The sequence below is a fragment of the Myxine glutinosa genome, chromosome 4 (genome assembly GCF_964187855.1).
Source record: "Myxine glutinosa chromosome 4, kmMyxGlut1.1, whole genome shotgun sequence".
In the NCBI taxonomy this organism is placed as follows: domain Eukaryota; kingdom Metazoa; phylum Chordata; class Myxini; order Myxiniformes; family Myxinidae; genus Myxine; species Myxine glutinosa.
In genome coordinates, this window is record NC_136264.1 from 195,115,973 (window position 1) to 195,137,023 (window position 21,051).

At 42.9% G+C, this 21,051-nt stretch overlaps 1 protein-coding gene across 2 annotated transcripts in view; it reads right to left on the reverse strand.

Annotated features, from left to right (window-relative positions):
• The window catches only part of RAD54L2 (RAD54 like 2), a 90,959-nt gene that overhangs the window by 55,101 nt on the left and 14,807 nt on the right, over window positions 1-21,051 (reverse strand). For both annotated transcript variants that reach the window (XM_068114183.2, XM_068114184.2), the window contains exons 2-11: window positions 18,789-19,149; window positions 13,961-14,069; window positions 13,721-13,845; window positions 13,387-13,491; window positions 12,428-12,660; window positions 11,187-11,369; window positions 9,222-9,355; window positions 1,394-1,593; window positions 764-1,106; window positions 97-274 (exon numbers count right to left, since the gene is read on the reverse strand). In XM_068114183.2, the coding sequence (XP_067970284.2) occupies window positions 97-274; window positions 764-1,106; window positions 1,394-1,593; window positions 9,222-9,355; window positions 11,187-11,369; window positions 12,428-12,660; window positions 13,387-13,491; window positions 13,721-13,845; window positions 13,961-14,069; window positions 18,789-19,050 (1,872 nt within the window). In that variant the 5' untranslated portion in view covers window positions 19,051-19,149. The remainder of the gene's footprint in view (window positions 1-96; window positions 275-763; window positions 1,107-1,393; window positions 1,594-9,221; window positions 9,356-11,186; window positions 11,370-12,427; window positions 12,661-13,386; window positions 13,492-13,720; window positions 13,846-13,960; window positions 14,070-18,788; window positions 19,150-21,051) is intronic.

Here is a 21,051-nt window from a genome sequence, read left to right on the forward strand (position 1 = left end):
AAAAAAATACTGATGCATATTATATGAAGAAGCAGAGGAAACACTTTGCAAACAGTTCATAAGGTGATAGGTGAGGCATCGTTGTGTTCAACAAACCTTGCAGCAAACACAGTAGGCCTTTATCGGGTTGGTGCTGACCCAACCACCAGCATTCGCATCCTTGAACCGAAGCATGAAATGGCGGTACAAAGTAAACTGTATCGGGGACAAACGAACCAGCAGCACATGCTCCTGTTTCCCCGGAAGATGATCCCAAAAGACATCGTGTCCTCGCCTGCAGTTGCAGCAACATGGCAATACACAATCACATCAGTAACACAACAACACAACAACATGCATTTTAAGGCCATTTTCCCTGCTAGAGCGGGGGTTAGCCACACAATCACATCAGTAAACTGGCAAAATTACATGGTGAGTTCAGACGACAGCAGCCAGAAAAAGTGACCTTGTACACAGACAGCTGCCGCATGGCAAGACGCACACCAACAGCAAATGACATGGAGAGATCGCAAACAGACAGCTACCAAAACAGTGACCTCGTACACAGACAGACGCCGCCATGGCGAGCTCGCATAGTGACAGGGCGAGCTCACACACACCGACAGCCACTGACATGGCGAGCTTGCACACAGACAGCGATCGTTCTTGTACACCGACACGGCAAGCCAAACCATCGACACAGCACGCCCCGTCATTTTCAAGTGGGTCTATGCGGCACTCATTTTCAAGTGGGAAGGTGAGAGTCTTCGACATGAACACTAACCGTTGAACGAAGCCTTCGAGTAGGCTGTGAAGTACGTGGCTGCGGTATCGCATCAGGCGCCCGTCTTGTGGTGTGCTGTCCGCACACTGCCCATTCAAGATTGGTCGCTCAAACAAGTTGCTGAACTCGTGGCGTGTTCCCAAGAAGTTCGGCCTTACAAAATCAACCATGCACCAGTACTCCACCAGGTTGTTCTGCAGCGGATAGCCAGTAAGCACAACGCGGCGACGTGTGCGCACACTCTTTAGTGCCTGTGATGTACTCGCATGACAGTTCTTTATGCGATGGCCCTCGTCACAAATTATCACATCTGGCCCAGGTACAGCCAGAGCCTTCTCTACATCTAAAAGGAACAACACGCCATTTGTCTGTCAGTACCACAAATCTATAGGTTGGACACAACGATACTCAGTTTCTCTTGAATAGTCATGACTACATCCAGTGGTGTGCTGAACTCCATTCCACTGTCCAAATCAATGTCATCCTTTTCATATGTTCTTATAATGCAAGGAATTTTAATCCAAGCACAAAGTAATAAAATAAAATAAAAATTAAATACTCCACTTAATTAACATAATTATCATTGCATGAGGATAGAGATAGGGAAAGAAATGAGAGTGGGTCAAATACCTTCCAACCACTCTTGTTGCCTGTCCGTATCATCGAGGTCGATGACAGAGTCAACGGCCTTTTTCGCCTTGCGCTTTCTCCCACCGCCACTCCGGAGACCCTTGCGCAGGGACAGAAGGCGGAACATCTCGTAGCCCATGAGCAGAACCCCACCTTCAGTGCTCCACGTCTTGATTACGCGGATACGAGCTGTGGTTGATCTGCATGCGTGGGAGTGGACCGAAGGCAGGGTAAAGCCCAATCTCACAGCCTTTAACTCGCCAGACAAGCTTCTATATCCCAAACTAAAATATAATAGGAAAAAAATTAGGACAATACAACACAGTACATAGAAAATTGGCACCTGGGATTGAAGCATCATGAGGCTATTGCTCAGGTGGGAATCTTCAAGACAGCTGATCACCACCATCCACAGCCATGGTATTTTCTATACCCGTTAAGCCACCCGTACCCCTCTCAAAATTTTGCTTAACGTATCCATCTTGTCCACCCCTTGCGTTCATTGTTTGTCCATCTCCGCCTAGCTTCTCCTTCCGCCCTGCTATTGGCGTTTCCCCCCTTCCTCCTGCTGTAACCTTTGTTATGTTGTGTCCTGATCTGTTCTGTGTCCGCGCTCTTCTACGAGCCGAGATATTGTATTTGGAAAAAAAAAAAAAAAAAAAAAGGCTCTCCCCTTCAGAGGAAAATTCTTCCTTTTATAATCTAGATCATGTGATCATGTGAGACTTCCTTTAGTCTTACCCATGTGACTGCTGATGCCAAATCGATCAACATTAACTTAACTACAAACAAGTTTATAACAAATGTAACAAACCTCCCCAGGTAACACACATACAGTCACGTGAAAAAGTAAGTACACCCCATGTAAAGTTTTGACTTTTTGTCCCCCGTCGCTCAGCGGAGCGAAAGTGGGACAATGGCTTTCCCCTCCGTCCGTGTGTCCGTCCGTCCGTGCGTGTGTGCGTGTGTGCGTGTGTGCGTGCGTGCGTGTGGGCGTGCGTAAGCGAAGGACCGCATTCGAATTTGGTGTGTGGGTCCAACCCACGTCAAAATCCAAGATGGCCGCCGCCATGCATGTCTGATGCCATGCATGTCTGAACCTTGTAACCTGCATATCTTGAGAAATAAGCGAAGTACCAACTTCTAATTTGGTGTGTGGGTGAATCTAGGCATAAGGAAGAACGCTATTGAAAATTGGGTCGCCACTTCAAAATCCAAGATGGCCGCCGCCATGTATGTCTGAACATTGTGAGATGAATATCTTGAAAAATAAGCGAAGTACCAACTTCTAATTTGGTGTGTGGGTGTACGTACCTCGGCATAAGGACGAACGCTATTGAAAATTTGGTCGCCACGTCAAAATCCAAGATGGCCGACACCATATATATATATATGTCTGAAACTTGTGAGCGAAATATCTCTAAAAATAAGCGAAGTACCAACGTCTAATCTGGTGTGTGGGTGTATCTAGGCAAAAGGAAGAAGGCTGTTTAAAATCGGGTCGCCACGTCAAAAGCCAAGATGGCCGCCACCATATATATATGTCTGAAACTTGTGAGCGAAATATCTCGAAAAATAAGCGAAGTACCAACTTCTAATCGGTAGGCACACGGAAGAACGCTGTTTAAAAGTGGGTCGCCACGTCAAAATCCAAGATGGCCGCCGCCATGTATGTCTGAATCTTGTGAGAAGAATATCCTGAAAGATAAGCGAAGTACCAACTTCTAATTTGGTGTGTGGGTGTATCTCGGCATAAGGAAGACCGCTATTGAAAATTGGGTCACCACGTCAAAATCCAAGATGGCCACCTCCATGTATGTCTGACCCTTGTGAGCGAAATATCATATCATAGCATGTTTTCTGCATGTTCCACTTTGTCAACTCACATCACTTCCCCGACGGGGGACCTAGGCGTAACGCTTGTTCAACATATTTCAACATACAGCTATTTGATCTTCATTTCAACAATATTGACAGATAAAGGTGATATAATATAACAAATATCATGAAACATTTACATTTTGTAGTCCATTGTATAATTTAAATAAACATAAATGCAAATTTCGCATGTGGAAAAAGTAAGTACACCCTTGGCTCTAATAGGTGGTATTGCCCCCTTTGGTAGGAACAACCTCAAGTAGGCGTTTCTTATAACTGTCTACCAGTCTCTGACATCGACTGGGAGAAATTTTTGCCCACTCCTCCATGCAGAATTCTTTCAGCTGTGCGATGTTTGAGTGGTTTCTTGCATGCACAGCTCGTTTCAAATCCCCCCACATCTCGATGGGATTTAGATCCGAGCTTTGACTTGGCCATTCCAAAACCCTCCACTTCTTTCTTTTCAGCCATTCCTTGGTGGATTTACTGGTATGTTTAGGGTCATTGTCATGTTGCAAGGTCCACCTTTGGTTGAGCTTCAACTTTCCGACAGATGGCTGCACATTATCCTCAAGCACCCTCTGGTACAATGAAGAATTCATAATGGATTCTATGATGGTGAGCTGCCCAGGCCCTGATGCAGCAAAGCTGCCCCAAACCATAATATTTCCACCACCTTGCTTTACAGTTGGTATCAGGTTCTTGTGGTCAAATGCTGTCTTTGGTTTTCGCCAAACATGTCTTCTGGTACTGTGGCCAAATAGCTCTACCTTTGACTCATCTGTCCAGAGCACATTGTTCCAGAAGTGCTGGTCTTTGCCTCGGTGTTCATTGGCAAACTTTAGTCTTGCCCTGATGTTATTTCTGGACAGCAAAGGTTTCCTCCTGCAACACCTCCCATGTAGATAAAATTTGTGCAGCCTCTTTCTAATGGTAGACTCGTGCACTTTGACATCAACAGTGGCAAGAGCGACCTGTAGGTCCCGTGATGACATTCTGGGATTCTTAGAGGCTTCTTTCAGCATCTTGCGGTCTGCTCTCGGGCTGAACTTGCTGGGGCGGCCTGGCCTGAACAAGTTGGCAGTTGTTTGTAATCTTCTCCACTTGTAGATGATCTTCAGGACAGTCGAATGATTGATTTCAAATTGTTTGGAGATCTTTTTAAATCCCTTCCCAGACTCGTAGGCATCTCTTACCTTCTTTCTGAAGGCCTCAGAGAGCTCTTTTGATCTAGGCATGGTGACGCCGCACAATTCAACAACAAAGAGCAAACCAAACTAAATGTCTGAGGTTTAAATAAGACAGGTTCCTCCAAGATCCTCTCTAACGATGTTCTAATCATTTGCACCTGAGCTGGTGCACCTGATTCTAATTTTAGGTATTTGAAGTAGTGATAAATGTAGGGGTGTACTTACTTTTTGCACATGCAAAATTTGCATTTATGTTTATTTAAATTATACAATGGACTACAAAATGTAAATGTTTCATGATATTTGTTGTATTATATCACCTTTATCTATCAATATTGTTGAAATGAAGATCAAATCGCTGTATGTTGAAATATGTTGAAAAAGTCAAAACTTTACATGGGGTGTACTTACTTTTTCACGTGACTGTACTTTCCTCTGGGATACTAGTTTGGTACATGCCAGGCTCAGCAATGCATCATCAAGTTCTGGCAGCGAATCCCAGGTAACCCAAGTCATTGTGTCACCATATTTGGCAAAGTGTCAAAGGCCGGCACAGTGTCATTTCCACTCAAAGCATGAAGCACCAGAACGGCACATGATGTATATAATCCAAGACAGGAAGCTAGTTCATGAGTAACCAAGTAATGAAACCTTTCCCCCCATTTCAAAGGGAAGCCATAGCTCAACTTGGGCTGGTAGAATCTGGGCTACCATCACGCACCAGAACATCAGCATGAACAGTGCGGATGAATATCCTACAATGACCATGCTCTGCAGCAGTCGCATCTGTTTTTTTTTAGCCGCATGGGGCTAGCAAAGCGAAATTCCCGAGGTGCATCACAAAGTATCTGCTCATCATCAGTGACTACCATTTCCTTACCCTGCTAAAGATCTCACTGAGTGATCACATTTATACTGCCAAAGTGCCTGCAATTTGATTTGTCTGTTTAAAAGCTGCAATTTCCGAAGTGTCTGTACACAACATTTGCCATCCTTCCTGGAAGTGCACCTGTGCTGCTGACGCAGTGCCCCTTTTACCAGTAAGCTGGTACTCATTTTGCCGACCTTGGAAGGATAGCAGGCTGAGTCAACCCACCTGGTCATATTTCAATGGCACGACCGGGTCACAAACTCAAGACCCTAAGATCGCAAGACCCTAAGATCTCAATATCAAGCAATCTTAAGCGTTTAGAAGCCAACACCAGGCTTAGCAACTCTTGTGATTTTATTACACAATGCCCAACTCAGATACAATTTTGGACTATGCACCACACCAACATTCCTTAATTAGGGATTTGCACCACCTACATCATACGTGCCAATCTCAGGGTATTTGAATTATGGTTGTGTAGTTAATGCCACATCATTGTACTTCTGGGAATGAGTAAAAAGCTCGAACTGGGATGCAGAAGTCACTAACATGTCATAAGTTTCATTATTAAAACAGACATGTGATTGGGGATCGACATAACCCACAAAACAAAGCTATGCCTCCAATGGAGGGCACCGAAACCAGGCCGTGAGGCAGGATTCATTCCACCAGAGGACGAGCCAATGAAATGACTGAGCTATGTTAAGGGGGTACTCGCATGCGCAGGTCAGAGCGCACACACGACAATGCCCACTAACAAAAGATATATGCATTACAATTTACAATAGCACAAGTTCTCACATGCTACCCCAAAATAAAATGACAATAAAATACTTTAGAAAACCTTAACTTTCCCTTATCCTAAATCTGATCTACACTCAGCACTTTAACTAGATTGGATCTACAGCAGGCACAAAGTTCTTTGTAGGCACAGTGTGTGTGTGAAAGCTGAACTGTACCGGAGTCCAAAGAGTAATAACCAGGAGTGTGTTCCATTATCAACTAGAATGGCACGAGTTAGAGCGCATACCTCTGCCAGACTGAACAGTTTATGTTTTGTATCGCAATGATAGGCCGGATCTGGATTTGGACCTGAACCAAAATCGAATTGGCTTGCTCTCGTCACCAACCAACTCGTCCCCCAAGTTTTGTCGTAATCGGTCCACAGCTTTTTGAAATATCATGCAATATATTGTCCTAGGATCCTGGGTTCGAATCCTTGGTCGATCGCTGAATTAACGCCAGGGGGGTTGACTCAGCCTGTCATCCTTCCGAGGTCGGCTAATTGAGGACCAGTTCACTGGTAATTCCCTGTTTGTCGTTAAAGGCGGCAAAAAGGGTTGGCGTCAGGAAGGGCATCCGGCCGTAAAACATTGCTTCAAAAAGGGGACCGAAAAACAACAACAACCACGGTTCCCGAAAAAGGCCAACCCCCGCTTGCGGGGAAAAATGGCCTCTAAAGGTGGTTTTTTAAATTTATTTATTTTATTGTTTTGGCCTATCACTCAATGGTGAAGAATCACATAATAATAATAATAATAATAATAATAATTAATAATAATAATAATAATAATGCATTTATTTTGTATAGCGCTTTTCAAGAAGCCCAAAGGTGCTTTGACAGAGTGCAAAACATAATGCATAACAATACATGAAAACAACAATTGCAAAAAGACAAGAATCAATAGGGAAATATTTAAAGCAAAAGGAGGGAGAAGGAGAAGAGATAGTCAGGGGTTAAATGCTGTGGGTTGAATGTTGAATGCAGTGTTGAACAGGTGGGTCTTTAGTGATGTTTTGAATGTGGTGAGTGAGGAGGAGTCTCTGATGGTGTGAGGTAGTGAGTTCCAGAGGGTGGGAGCAGCGATGGAGAAGGTCCTGTCCCCCCAGGATCTGAATTTGGTCCGGATGGGGGGGGTCAGAAGGTTGGTACCAGCAGAGCGGAGGTTGCGGGTGGGAGTGTGTCTGGAGAGGAGGTCAGCCAGGTAGGATGGGGCCAGGTTATGGAGGGCTTTGTATGTCAAGAGGAGGATTTTGTACTGGATTCTCTGGGGGATGGGGAGCCAGTGAAGCTTGTAAAGGACGGGGGTGATGTGGTCACGGGTCCGGGAATGGGTGAGTAGACGGGCAGCGGAGTTCTGAATGTATTGGAGTTTATTGGTGATTTTTGAGGGTGAACCATAGAGGAGGCTGTTGCAGTAGTCCAGACGGGAGGTGATGAAGGCGTGGATGAGGGTTTCTGCAGCCGTGGAGGAGAGGGATGAGCGGAGACGGGCAATGTTTTTCAGGTGAAGAAGGCTGACTTCCTTCATAAAATAAAACATAAAATATAAAATAATAACAACATAACATAAAATATTTTAAAATTCTCATGTCTGGGTCCATATTCGGATCTTCACCAAAATCGAATCAATTCGTCCTTGTCACGCACCGAAGCTGTCTACCAAGTTTCGTCCAAATCCATCCAAAACATTTTTTTTTTGCTATGTGCTCTATTGAGGGCCCTTCCAGTTGGTAATGGAACACACACACACGGTTAGTGATGACAGCGAGGTCGTGTAACTGGCGACTGTTACATCGGCAGCAGGCAGCATCAGTCGGATGGAAAACATGATGCACCCGACAGGTTTGGGAATAAACAAACACCATCAGGGTTTCGACAAACTGCTGTGGCTCAGAACCGTGCCCAGACGTTCACTGGTTTCAGCCACACACCACCTGCACTCTGCCCAGTCACCTTTCATCGCTTGCTGCCCCAAAATCATACACTGTTTCCACAATGTTCCGGTTCCCAAGGCAATCAATAGCTTTGTCCATTAGGTAATCAATGACCAACCAATGGTCTTCATCAAGTGGTGCTTGGGTGCTCTTATGGCGAGGCCTTGCAAGGTTACCTCACTCGTACAGAAATCTGCAGAAATGTAGTTACCATGGAAACAAACGGTAATTATTGCGCATGATAGGTATCCTTTTGGAGCGCATTCCTGTTTGCAGAGTTCAGCTTCCACATTCTTGGCTATCGATTCCAATGTAACCTTGTAGAGGTTATGCATCAACAGCTTACACACAAACTTAAAAACTCTTAAATCTTACACACATAAACAGCTAAACAGCAACAATCATGTAACCACAACATATTTCGACCGACCACAACAAAAAGTAGAAAAAGAATTAGAGTAATTAAATAAATCCCAATGTTTACTCCCTCAAGGGAGTAATGCATTCGATCGTGTCCGTCTGTGTGTGTGTGTGTGTGTGTGTGTGTGTGTGTGTGTGTGTGTGTGTGTGTGTGTGTGTGTGTGTCCGTATATTCGTGTGTTTGTTTGTGAACAAGATATCTGGAAAAGTTCTGAACGGATTTGGATGAAAGTTGGTGGGATGATTACCCTTGGGATAAGGAAGAATTGATTAGTTTTTGGTGAAGCTCAGGATATTATTCCGGATCCAGGAATTTTTTTGGGAAAGATTTTTTCTGTTTCACTGCATTAAAGCTTTTATTCTTATTCTTAAATGATGTTTTTCTCCTCTAATTCCGAGATATATCAAAATTAATTCTCTGACAGTTAGGGCTTACTTTCTTTTTCATTTATTGTTTTTGGGGAGAGGGGATGTTAAACAAAACATATTATTCCAACTAAACCCATGGCGGGAGTATGCGCTCGACTGAGTGGTGTTCTAGTTTTTTTTTGCAATCATCATGTTGGTTTTACACTCAGCATTTAGAAATAATGCATCTCACAGATTTTTCAACCAATGGGAATCACTCATTGAAGAGAAGTGATGAAGTAAATGCGGCTGGAATATTCACACCAAGGAATGACTTGACAGTGAGAGTATCACAAGGAAATTCATTCAGTGAGGGAAGCAAATGTGCAATAGTGGTACATACTTGCAATCATCATTGAGTATGTGAACCTTGAACGTACGAGGCTGGATGTCGTTGTTGTCACCATTTGTGGGCACGTGGTCAGCTGAGGGCATCCAGTAGTTAAACTCCGCTAACCAATTTTGTAGAGTATTTACCTGCACATGTTGAGAATGACAAGTTTGCTTGGCAGGTGGCACAAAACTATGCCCTAAACATTTGGATTTACTTTGGTAATATAATTTAAAAAATACAGTTCCTTCATAAAATATTCACACCCCTTGACTTTTTTCACAATTTGTTGTTACAGTCTGAATTTAAAATGGATTAAATTTAGATGAGTTGTCACTGAACGACACATAATACCCCGTAATGTCAGAGGATTTAAAAAAAAACTTTTTACAAAATAATTTAAAATGAAAATCTGAAATGTCTAGACAATAAGTATTCAACCCCCTTTCTATGACACTCCAAAATGAGCTCAGGTGCATCCAATTTCTTTTGATTGTCCTTGAAATGACTACAACTTGAATGGAGTCCACCTGTGGCTAATCCAATTGATTGAACAAGTTTAGAAAAGAAACACACCTTCCTATATAAGGTCACACAGTTGACAGTGCATGTCGAGCAGAAACTACATTGAAGTCCAAGGAACTGTCCGTAGAACTCCGAGATATAATTATGAGCAGGTGTAGATCTGGGGAAGGGTATAAAACAATTTTTAGAGTGTTGAAAGTTCCCAAGAGCACAGTGAGCTCCATCATGAGGAATGGAAAAGTATGGAACCACCCAGACTCTTCCTGGAGCTGGCCGTCCGAACAAACTGAGCAACCGGGAAAGAAGCACCTTGGTCAGGGAAGGTGACGAATAACCCAACAACCACTCTGACAGAACTGCAGAGTTTCTTGGCTGAGATGGGAGAACCTGCGGGAAAGCCAAGTCTCTGCAGCACTTCACACATCTAAGATTTATGGGAGAGTGGCCAGACGGAAGCCACTCCTGAGAAAAAGGCACATAACAGCACGCCTGGAGTTTGTAAAAAAAAAAAAACCACGTGAAAGACAGAGAGTATGAGGCAAAATATTCTGTGGTCTGATGAGACTAAAATTGAACTCTTTGGCCTGAATGCAAAGCGCTAGGGCTGGAGGAAACCGAGCACAGCTCATCACCCATCTAACACCATCCCTACCATGAAGCATGGGGATGCTTTTCAGCTGCAGAGACTGGGAGACTTGTAAGGATAGAGGGAACAATGAATGGAGCCAAATACAGGCAAATCCCTGAGGAGAACCTGCTTCAGAGTGCTAACTTTACATTCCAACAGGATAATGACCCCCAAGAGTACAGCCAAAGGAACACTGGAATGAATGGCTTCAGAACAAGAATGTGAAAGTCCTTGAGTGGCCCAACCAAAGACCAGACTTGAATCACATTGATTAATCTGTGGAAAGATTTGAAGATTGCTGTTCACCGACACTCCCCATCCAACTTGACAGAGCTTGAGCAAATCTGCAAGGAAGAATAGGAGAAACTCCCCAAATCCAGATGTGCAAAACTGACAGACAAAGCCATGAACGCTCACAGCTGGAGTCGCTGCCAAAGGCGCTTCTACGAAGTATTGACTCAGGGGGTTGAAAATTTATTTAAGTTCGATATTTCTGTATTTCATTTTTAATTCTTTTGTAAAAGTTTTTAAAAAGAAAATCCACTTTGACAGTATGGGATTTTATGTGTAGATCAGTGACAAAAAAAATCTCAATTTAATCGATTTTAAATTCAAGTTGTAACACAACAAAATGTGAAAAAGTCCAAGGGGTGTGAATACTTTCTGAAGGCACTGTAGATAGGAATGTGTAAAGTTACCAAAAGCAAGAAAAAGGGAGTTGTGTAAGCATTCCAGGAGGTGGTAAAAATGGAATGGTGCAAGTGTATCAGGGGGTGGTAAAAAGGGAATGGTGGAAGTGCATCATAAGATGGTAAAAAGCCTACTGGCACAATGGCGAGGACAGTACGAGCGTCCGTGTGTTCAAGTAGGGCATCGATGAACGAAATGACCTGGAGCGTTTTGCCCAGGCCCATGCTGTGTCCTAGAATGCAACCAAAACCACTGGTGGAGCGAAACCGTTCCAGTGACTCCACCAAGTTGTCGTAGAGGAAACGGATCCCACCTATCTGTAGCACAAGGTACAGGAAATTAATCCCAAAAAAAAACAAAAAAAAACACCTTCAGAGGGCATTTTTCCCTGCAAGCGGGGGTTGGCCTTTTTCGGGGACCATGGTTGTTGTTGTTTTTGGGTCCCCTTTTTGAAGCAATGTTTTACGGCCGGATGCCCTTCCTGCCGCCAACCCTTTTTGTCGCCTTTTTACGACAAACAGGGAATTACCAGTGAACTGGTACTCAATTTGCCGACCTCGGAAGGATGACAGGCTGAGTCAACCCCCCTGGCGTTAATTCAGCGATCGACCGGGATTCGAACCCAGGATCCTAGGATCCTAAGCTGGCACCCTAGCCGCTAGCCCAACACCAGGGGCTAGCCCAACACCAGGGGCTACACCAGGGGCTAACCAACAACGAGAGTGAAATCAATGGCACACCATTAAAAATCCTGATGCTTCCTGACTCAAGGAAAGTTGAAAGTTGACAAAAAGTTCCACCAGGAATGACCAATTATCACATTTGAGTTTCTTTTTTTAATCTTCTGTATTGTCCACTGTCATTCTAAAGTCCCCACTCTGGGGCATAAACATAGTAAACACATAAAAACGTGCAGGTAAATACATAAAGACGTTATATATTTTGTGCATCCCCCAATGTTGATTGCATATACAAAGTTTCATTAAAAAATGTTGACAAATGTGACCAACAACAACAACATGCATTTTAAGGCCATTTTCCCTGCTAGAGCGGGGGTTAGCCTGTCGACAAATGTGACCATAATTGCATTTTTGGTATTTGACCTTTTGACTCCACCCCATGGCTCCAGGGGGCAGGGCCAAAAATGATACTTCTCTTGCTCCTTCTTGCCATCTGGTGATCATAACCACCAAGTATTTTTTTAACTATGGCGATACCAAGCCTTTTGTGTTTAGATACTTTCATTGTTTTACACCAATGGTCAAAGAATAGAAATAGGACTACTACTGCATAGCAAACCACGGCTCTTACCCAAAAACAAGTGCAAACCAACATGCTAGCCCTGGTATTAGCACCAGTCTTGCAAAGGCCTCACCTGGTGTGGTTTGACTGCACGTGCCAACTGAGGAGCCAAGAAGATGTCTGGTTCATCCGGCGGGTGACTGATGTTTACCAGGACACGGCCAAGCGCATCCGCCTGGTTAAACGTATCGTCTGAGTGCGAACCTAACATGTGCTGCCTTTCATGGCCATCAGTCCTTTCCTCCCCACCAGAATCACTCTCAATAACTTCAACCGCTTCATCTCCAGAGCTCAGTTCGATGACATCTGTCAGACCACACGTCATATCCCCAGACACATGGCGTTATAGTGCAGTAGCCCCTTCCTTATGCTGTAATGAACTAGTCGTGTTCACAGCAGAACAACAGCGAGATTAACATCCATGTACAGACGGTAAAATACAGTTTAACCTAAAGCCAGAAATAAGATGTTTTTGAAATGTAATGACTCAAAGTCCAGCTACTCCACATTGAAACTTTAGAACACAGGTAGGGCAATCACAATCTTTGCAAATAGAGTCAGGAAAATCTGAACAATAAGGTCGGACTCGAGTCTCTTACTTTGCTGAATTTCAACTCATGAGGCCGAGACTTGGTCCAAGGACTCTGATAAAGTATAAATCTATTCCAAAGGTATATTGGAGTACTGAATACGTGCAAATAAATCAGTGTTCACTGAGCTGTTTGCCAATCCAAGCTTAAAATCGCTGGTTGGTCAGAAAAAGCGAGCCCAGCAATACAAGTTAACATTGTACCCTTAAATATCATGCTTTCGGAAGGGGAGGATTAAAGGGACGACGCCAGGAAGATTTCAGGTAACCTATTTCAACAAACGACTTCGTTTATTCTCTTGGATAAGGTACTAAGGTTGCTCCTACATCATTGTCACATTACTATCAAATGCACTGATTTGTACGAGTTCAAAAGATTAATGAATGCACATAAAGGGTTAAAAGTCAAGCTCCATTAAACTTGTTAAGTACTAATTATCTACCTTTATCTTTGGTACATGCTTGCGCTTCTTCACCACCACTTTCACTGCTGTCCAGACAAATGACATCACTTCCCTTGGCTTCTTGCGTCAGAAGATCTAGAGGACCTGGCGTGGGAAGAAAACGCAAATGGGAAAAAACAAATGGGATGAAGAAGCAAGATGTATATGCTCTCTATATGTTGAAACAGCCCCGTTGGTACAACCGTCACAGGGAACATGCGATTGTTCCAAAAAACAAAGCAAAATAAGCTTCCACCATCGTGCAATTAATCAGATTTTGAAAAACAATAAGAGTTGTGCGAATAAGGATGAGCAGAGGTGCATTTAGGCTTACAGTGAGCAAAACCAGGTCCTTGACCCTGCATCCAGGCTTTCTGTTCGAGTCGCCGCCTGCGCTCCATTTCCTCCAGCTGTGCAGCACGAGTGTTCAAATCCAACTGGTCAGGCCGGAGAAGCTTTCTGTACAATAGGTGTGCACACGCAAATCTTCACATTCATCTGAGGAGAGCTTAATTTGGCCTTTGAGCAGAGCCAATCCACTGGCATCACAAAGCTCCGTGGCTCTGTTGCTTACCGGATGTTGCGCCGTGTAGCATTGTGGTGGAAGCGACGGCGTTTTCGGCCAACGGTCATTTGTCCATCCGGGCTGGTCAATCTCATTGATTTGTGTCCATTACCATCGCCTAGTGAACAAAACGCACATCAAAAAAATAGAACCACAGGTCTTGAAGCTCACCTGGATCAAGAGCAACAGTCAATGACTTCAAAAAATATCGACATTTTGTTCATGTGCAGAATCTGGTCACGCGATTGGTTGAATCGAAGCCCTCTTGATGCCGATTACAACTATACTTGTTTACAGGTCATGTTTTTACAGGTTCCAGGTCATGTTTTTGGCTGACTCTGCCGTCACCTGGGCAGCTGTGCTGCAGATGCAACGCCCCCTGCAGGTTAGGGCAGGAATTTATTTAGCGTTTTAGGCCTGATTTCAACCCATTAATGAGCACAGATTTTGATGTGGCCAATACACCTTCGTTAGCCATCAGATATGAAGCTTATGGCCAAGTTTTATCAAAAACGTGTGTTTGCTTCACGCGATAATGACTGAAGTGTTTACAGACTTACTCACTGACTGACTGACTGACTGACTTACCTATGGACGCGGCTCGGTCGCACAAGCTCGCCGGACTAAAGTCCAGGTGAGCTAATAATACATAATCTACTGCATGAAATAAAAAGCATCGAAATGCCAATGCATGACATTCCTCCAATTAAATTCCAATCCCATGTTAGGGTTATGTCAAAACAGTTTGTATCGGTAGTTGCACAGCAAGCTCTTCGTCCATCATTTCACAGACATTATCTGTTGAGCAAATATCATAAACTTTCTAGCATAAATCAAATAAGCACATTCCTAAAAAGGCTTAGCGGTTAGGGTGCCGGCTTGGGATCCTAGGATCCTGGGTTTGAATCCCGGTCGATCGCTAAATTAACACCAGGGGGTTGACTCAGCCTGTCATCCTTCCGAGGTCGGCAAATTGAGTACCAGCTTGCTGGGATGAATAGGTACCCCGGTTTAGAATAGGTACACCATATCCCTGCGCATCGTAAGAGGCGACTAAGGGTTGGCACCAGGAAGGGCATCCGGCCATAAAAAAAAAACATTGCCTCAAACAGGGAACCATGATTGTCATGGGGCCCGCAAGGCTAACCCCTGCTCTAGTGGGGAAAATGGCCTTAAAACGATCATTCATTCATATTCATTCTCAAACCCTTCAACACATTTCACCATTAAAAGCTTCAAATTTATATGCAACATCAAACTTAATGACTACCCTGGCTGTGCTCCAAGGGATATTCAAGGCCTTTAAAATATTTTTATACCCATCTGTGATTTGTGCCTTTCCATAACTTTATCCGAGAGGTCCTTTGAAAGCTCGTTGGTGCTCATGGTTGAGTCTTTGCTGTGAATTGCACTACCCAGCAGAGGAAACCGACAGGAACAGCTAGTTAGGTCATATACAATCACGTTAGCCAATCATAGATTTCCTCCTTTGTTGGTAGATATTTCCTTATTATGTGTATTAGATTAAGGCTGTGTCTACCATTAATTGATACTCCATTGCACTGAATTCAAATAGATAGATCCCCATTCATTCCCAAAGCCCCATTGCCAACTGCCTTTATTGCCAACTGCATTTGCCGCCATTACGGCGTGGTCAGCTCGGGGAAGAGGGGCGTGCCCGCCCATCGTCATCAAGGGTGGAGCCAGAGAGCCCGTGCCCACCAATCGGCACTGCGGAGAGCGACCCGATGGGCGTTTCCAAAAGGCCGGCGGCTTGATCGCCACGCGCCTCATAAAAGGGGGTTGGGAGGGACTGCTTAAGCAGATGAGTGAGGAGTCCACCACAGTTGAGTCCACCGCAGTTGAGTCCACCGCAGCCGAGTCCACCGCAGTTGAGTTGAGCTTGACGGCAGTTTCGACCCGCTGCTACGAAGCAACGCCGCCGTGCGAACCAGATTGAGGAGGGTCGGCGGCCGCTCACCTCGAGCCTTGCCGTTTACACGAACAGGACCCGCATCCTTCCAGCTCTGTGGACGACCTGGACCATCCTCTCCTTCCCGCCAATCGTTCCTGCTTTCATTCCCCATCCGTGTGTCTGTCTTTGTTTGTTCTGTCCTGGGTTAAGTAAGACTGTTTATAGGTAAGCTAATTTGCACTGTGTTTCTTCTTCTTCTGTTTTTATTTTATTATCCTTCCTCCTCCTTGGTTTCTTTCAATGGTGTAAATAGTAAATAAATCATATTTGTATTTCTTACCCTTTGCCTTTCTTTCCTCTACATCCGTCGTTGTTGTCTTTTCCCTCATTGAAAACCTGTGGCACGATTTGGCCAACGTTTGAGAATCGGGTTAGTCTTTGTTAACGGTTCGTGCTGCGGTTGCTAAACACCGCTCGGTAATCAATTAACATCTGTCCGCGGTACGAACGGGGCTGTGCACCGGCCTTTCCGGAGGTCGCGGTACGGCGCCAGGGACCACGTCAGTCAGCAATAAACAAGGGGTCTAATCCCCCCTCAAAGGGGAACCATAGGCCGACGTTGGGTTCCGCAACAATATATATACATATAAAAAATATATTATATATATACATATATATATATACATATAAAAAATATTATATCTATACATATAAAAAATATTATATATATATATAAAAGACATACACACATGCATATAAACACATGAAGTGTACATATTTACATGAAAACCAAACAAACTTAAACAAAAGGTGACGATGGAGTCTAAAGACATTCTCATAAGACCTGATCAAACAATCAGCCAAATAAACCCCTGTTTAACATGTTGGAAAACACCTTCTCAGCACGTTCCACAAAATCATCCTTCACTGAACAAATTCTTTCAAATCTAAGTAGCTGAGATGAAAAGACATTGTAACCCATTTTAATTGGTACATTGCTGCCTGGAAAGATGTACAAGACTACAGGGAAACTAAAAATCATCAACTTTATGACACACACTCGTACTAAAGCCATTCTGTCCAACTCTAACCAACACGTCCAGATATACTGCAACAGTCCAATCATTACCACTCGTTTGCAATCAGACTATCTGGATAAATCTTGTAAAGCAGCCGATCAAACAAACTAAAGTTAACCACACAAATATCATTTTTTTAAATTATAGTTAACCACACAAATATCCAAAACATTATAGCTAACCACACAAATATCCCCAAAAAAGTAGTTAACCACACAAATATCCAAAAAATTATAGTTAACCACACAAATATCATCCAAAAAATTATAGGTAACCACACAAATATCCAAAAAATATAGTTATCCACACAAATATCCAAAAAATTATAGTGAACCACATAAATATCAAAAAAAACTATCGTTAACCACACAAATATCAAAAAAATTAGAGTTAACCACACAAATATCAAAAAGATTATAGTTAACCACATAAATATCAAAAAAATTATAGTTAACCATACAAATATCATCAAAAAATTGTAGTTAACCACACAAATATCCAAAAAATTATAGTTAACCACAAATATCATCCAAAAAATTATAGTTAACTACACAAATATCAAAAAAATTATAGTTAACTACACAAATATCCAAAAAATTATAGTTAACCACACAAATATAATCAAAAAATTAGTTAACCATACAAATAAAAAAGTCAACAACACAAATACCCAAAAAATGATAGTTAACCACACAAATATCATCAAAGAAATTATAGTTAACCACACAAATATCATCCAAAAAATTATAGTTAACCACACAAATATCCAAAAAATTATAGTTATCCACACAAATATCCAAAAAATTATCATTAACCACACAAATATCAAAAAAAAATTGTAGTTAACCACACAAATATCCAAAAAATTATAGTTAACCACACAAATACAATCAAAAAAATTATAGTTATTATTAAACCATACAAATAAAAAAACAATTTTCCGGTGTGTACCCCGGTTTAGAATAGGTACACCGTATCCCTGCGTGTCGTAAGAGGCGACTAAAAGGGTTGGTGTCAGGAAGGGCATCCGGCCATAAAAACATTGCCTCAAAAAGAGAACCATTTTTTTGGCTAACCCCCGCTCTTGCAGGGAAAATGGCCTTAAAATGCCTGTTGTTGTTTGTTGTATACAAATTTAAAATTTTTTTAGTTAACAACACAAATACCAAAAAAATGATAGTTAACCACACAAATATCATCAAATAAATTATAGTTAACCACACAAATATCTAAAAATTATAGTTAACCACACAAATATCATCTATGTAACAACACGTATGAGACAATATTGATGCTAATCCGAATTATTTTCTCCTTCATCAGTTTTTGCATAAATGAAAATTCACAGAAAATAAGAAAAATGTCTGCTAGTATGGGGCTGAAATTCCCACCAATGGGAATACCCTTAACCTATTGAAACATTATCCCACAAAAGGAGACAAAAGTATTAAATAAAACTGTTTGGTATTAAAAAGTATTAAACAGTAACACTGGAACTAGTGAGTTAAGTGGTTGGGTTAGGAAAGGTTAATGGGGGTAATAAAGCTCATGGATCAAAAATGGGGATGACAAAAAATGGCAGTGCTCTGCTTTCTTGAAGTCCTGGAGGGAAGTGTGAGACCGAACACCCTCGAGAAGGTGGTTCCGTAGGTGGTTGCTCAGGGTGCTTAAAAAGGTGGTTCCTCACGCAGGGAGGGATATATTGACACCATATTTTGCTCTTGGTAGGAGCGGGTATTGTGAGTAAATAACAACACAAAACCCAACATTTTGAAAATCAAGCTACAAATCTATTTATCATGAACAACATAAGAACACATTTTCTGAAAACAGCTTTGAATACCTGAAAGTGCTGGGGTGCTCCTACTAGAATCACAATCATCATCCTCTTCCTCCTCCTCCTCCTCCTCCTCCTCCTCTTCTTCATCATCATCACAATCTCCATCTTCTTCAACATGTTCTTCATCCTTCTTTTCCACAACAACCCTTGGCTTCTCCCCTGGCTTCTCCCCTGCTACTACCTCTTCTTCTTCGTCTTCTTCTTCTTCTTCTTCTTCTTCAGAGTCTAAGTCAGAATCACTCCCAGAAAATGGTTCATCCTCCATGACTGTAGCAGAGCAGCTGGTACTTTGGTCGGCCAGCTTTCAAGAGCTCACGTAGCCAGTCTGCTCACCCCTCACAACAGGAACCTGTTATGGATATACCTGTGCGGCCACAAACACGGCACAAGTTAGTCAAAAAGAACATAAAAAGCATTCTCACAACAACAAAGACATCATCTGATCATCTGCACCCACTAAGCATCTGTCGTGTTAACCTTGGTGCACACATATATCGAGTGCTACCCTCAGTGCGTATGCGCACACGCGAAGAAAATAGTAAATTTTCTACCAAAATCAGAAACAAAAGCCTCACCTGAGCAAAGTCATTAACCAGAATAAACCTTTAAAAACCATAATAAACGTCAACACATCCTGAAAAATGTCACAAAAAAGGATCAGCGAAATATATGATTAAATCAATGTCAATGTCCTCCTGAAAGTGGGCACGGGCATTTTCAAGCCATTGGCTTACTTATGATGGGAATAGCAAGTCAGGCCAGGAATCAAGTCAGGACTTGCGAGAAGGGGGTCGTATCACAGGGAAAGGCCAATAGCAGTGTGAACCACCGATTAATGGATGCAATTGGAAAGCGAACTGACAAACTCGGCTTTTACAGGTTTCCAAGGGAATGATTAGTCACTGGAAAGCAGCGTTAGAAGAGTTATAATTGTAACACTGTCGGATACAACTTACTCTGGAGTCCCTGTGTAGGACATGGCGTGTGCGGGAAAATGCTGGTACACGTCGTCCGTGTACGCCATTTTGTATCCATTCACCGTGAACATATCTACAATATGCATCGCTTGCGTTATTTGTAATAGTTCACCACCAATGAGTTATGGGTACATACATAGACATAACTCCTTCACTTATGACTCGTCTTCATTTTCATTGTATCCCAAGTCTATTCCTTATTTGTTCTTTTTAAATTTCGTCTTTCCTGTTCCATTTGATGGCAAAGAAAAAACTCTTTTTCCATATCTTCTCAAGGGGTGGACTAGACTCGAGGTCTCTTAGCTGCTTATCCTGGGTTGGAATCCTGATCCAGCTACAAACTGTCATCCCGGTGTTTCACAGGCAAGGTGATTCATCACTGTGTGTGCCGTCCCTCGGATGGACGTTAAGCCAGGTGTCCCGTCTGCTATCATTAGTTAGTGTATGTTAAGGTTCCCACAGTATCCTTCACCAAGAGAGGTAGGTGAGTTATCCCCATCATCCTGGTAAAATTACAAATTCCTGCCCTGACTAACTGCTGGGAAGGCAATGGCAAACCACCCAGTATCACTTGCCAAGCAGCTGACATCCTTAGAATCAGCCATGATCTATCCTGTGCCAACCCCATCGCAAATCTTGCCTCCAAAGCCAGCCGCAGACAGACTGAGCATCCTCCATCATTCCATGAAAAACCAGAACTACTTGCAGCCTCCGATCAACGGCGTTGGCTGCAGCTCAATGGAGTAGTTCCGATGCATGAAACTATTCACGACTGTGTGACAAGGAGGGAGTTGAAGAATTCTACAACTTTCACCAACAGCTTTGTGGTTTGTGGCCTAGTATGTGAAGGCCTGGCTCTTCAAACTTTTCCAGAGGAAACACGTGCGATCAAGTTGGGTGACTGTGGAAACTTGACAGAAAGGACAAGATATTAAAAAGTGGAATGGAGAAAGTTGAGTAGAACTCTCACAGTGTTAGAGAAAGTTGCATCATCCTGCACGGACCATTGCGTGCCTGGGGCTCAGCCCTTCTTATTCAGCAAAGGCGGTAAGTCTGAAGTTGAAGTGTTGTTGCACCAGAGCCGCATTGTTCATCTCAGCGAATCGTAACACTGTCCTACTACACTGATTGTGAACAATCATGAGTCGCCTTGGCCAAAAAGTGCAACGGTATAAAATATGATGCATTGTACTGACAATCACTGTTTACCAAAATGGAAATGGTTATCGTCTCGTGAGCTGCTGTGTAAAACTTTATATTGGAACGCTCGCCAATTCTTGGTACACACA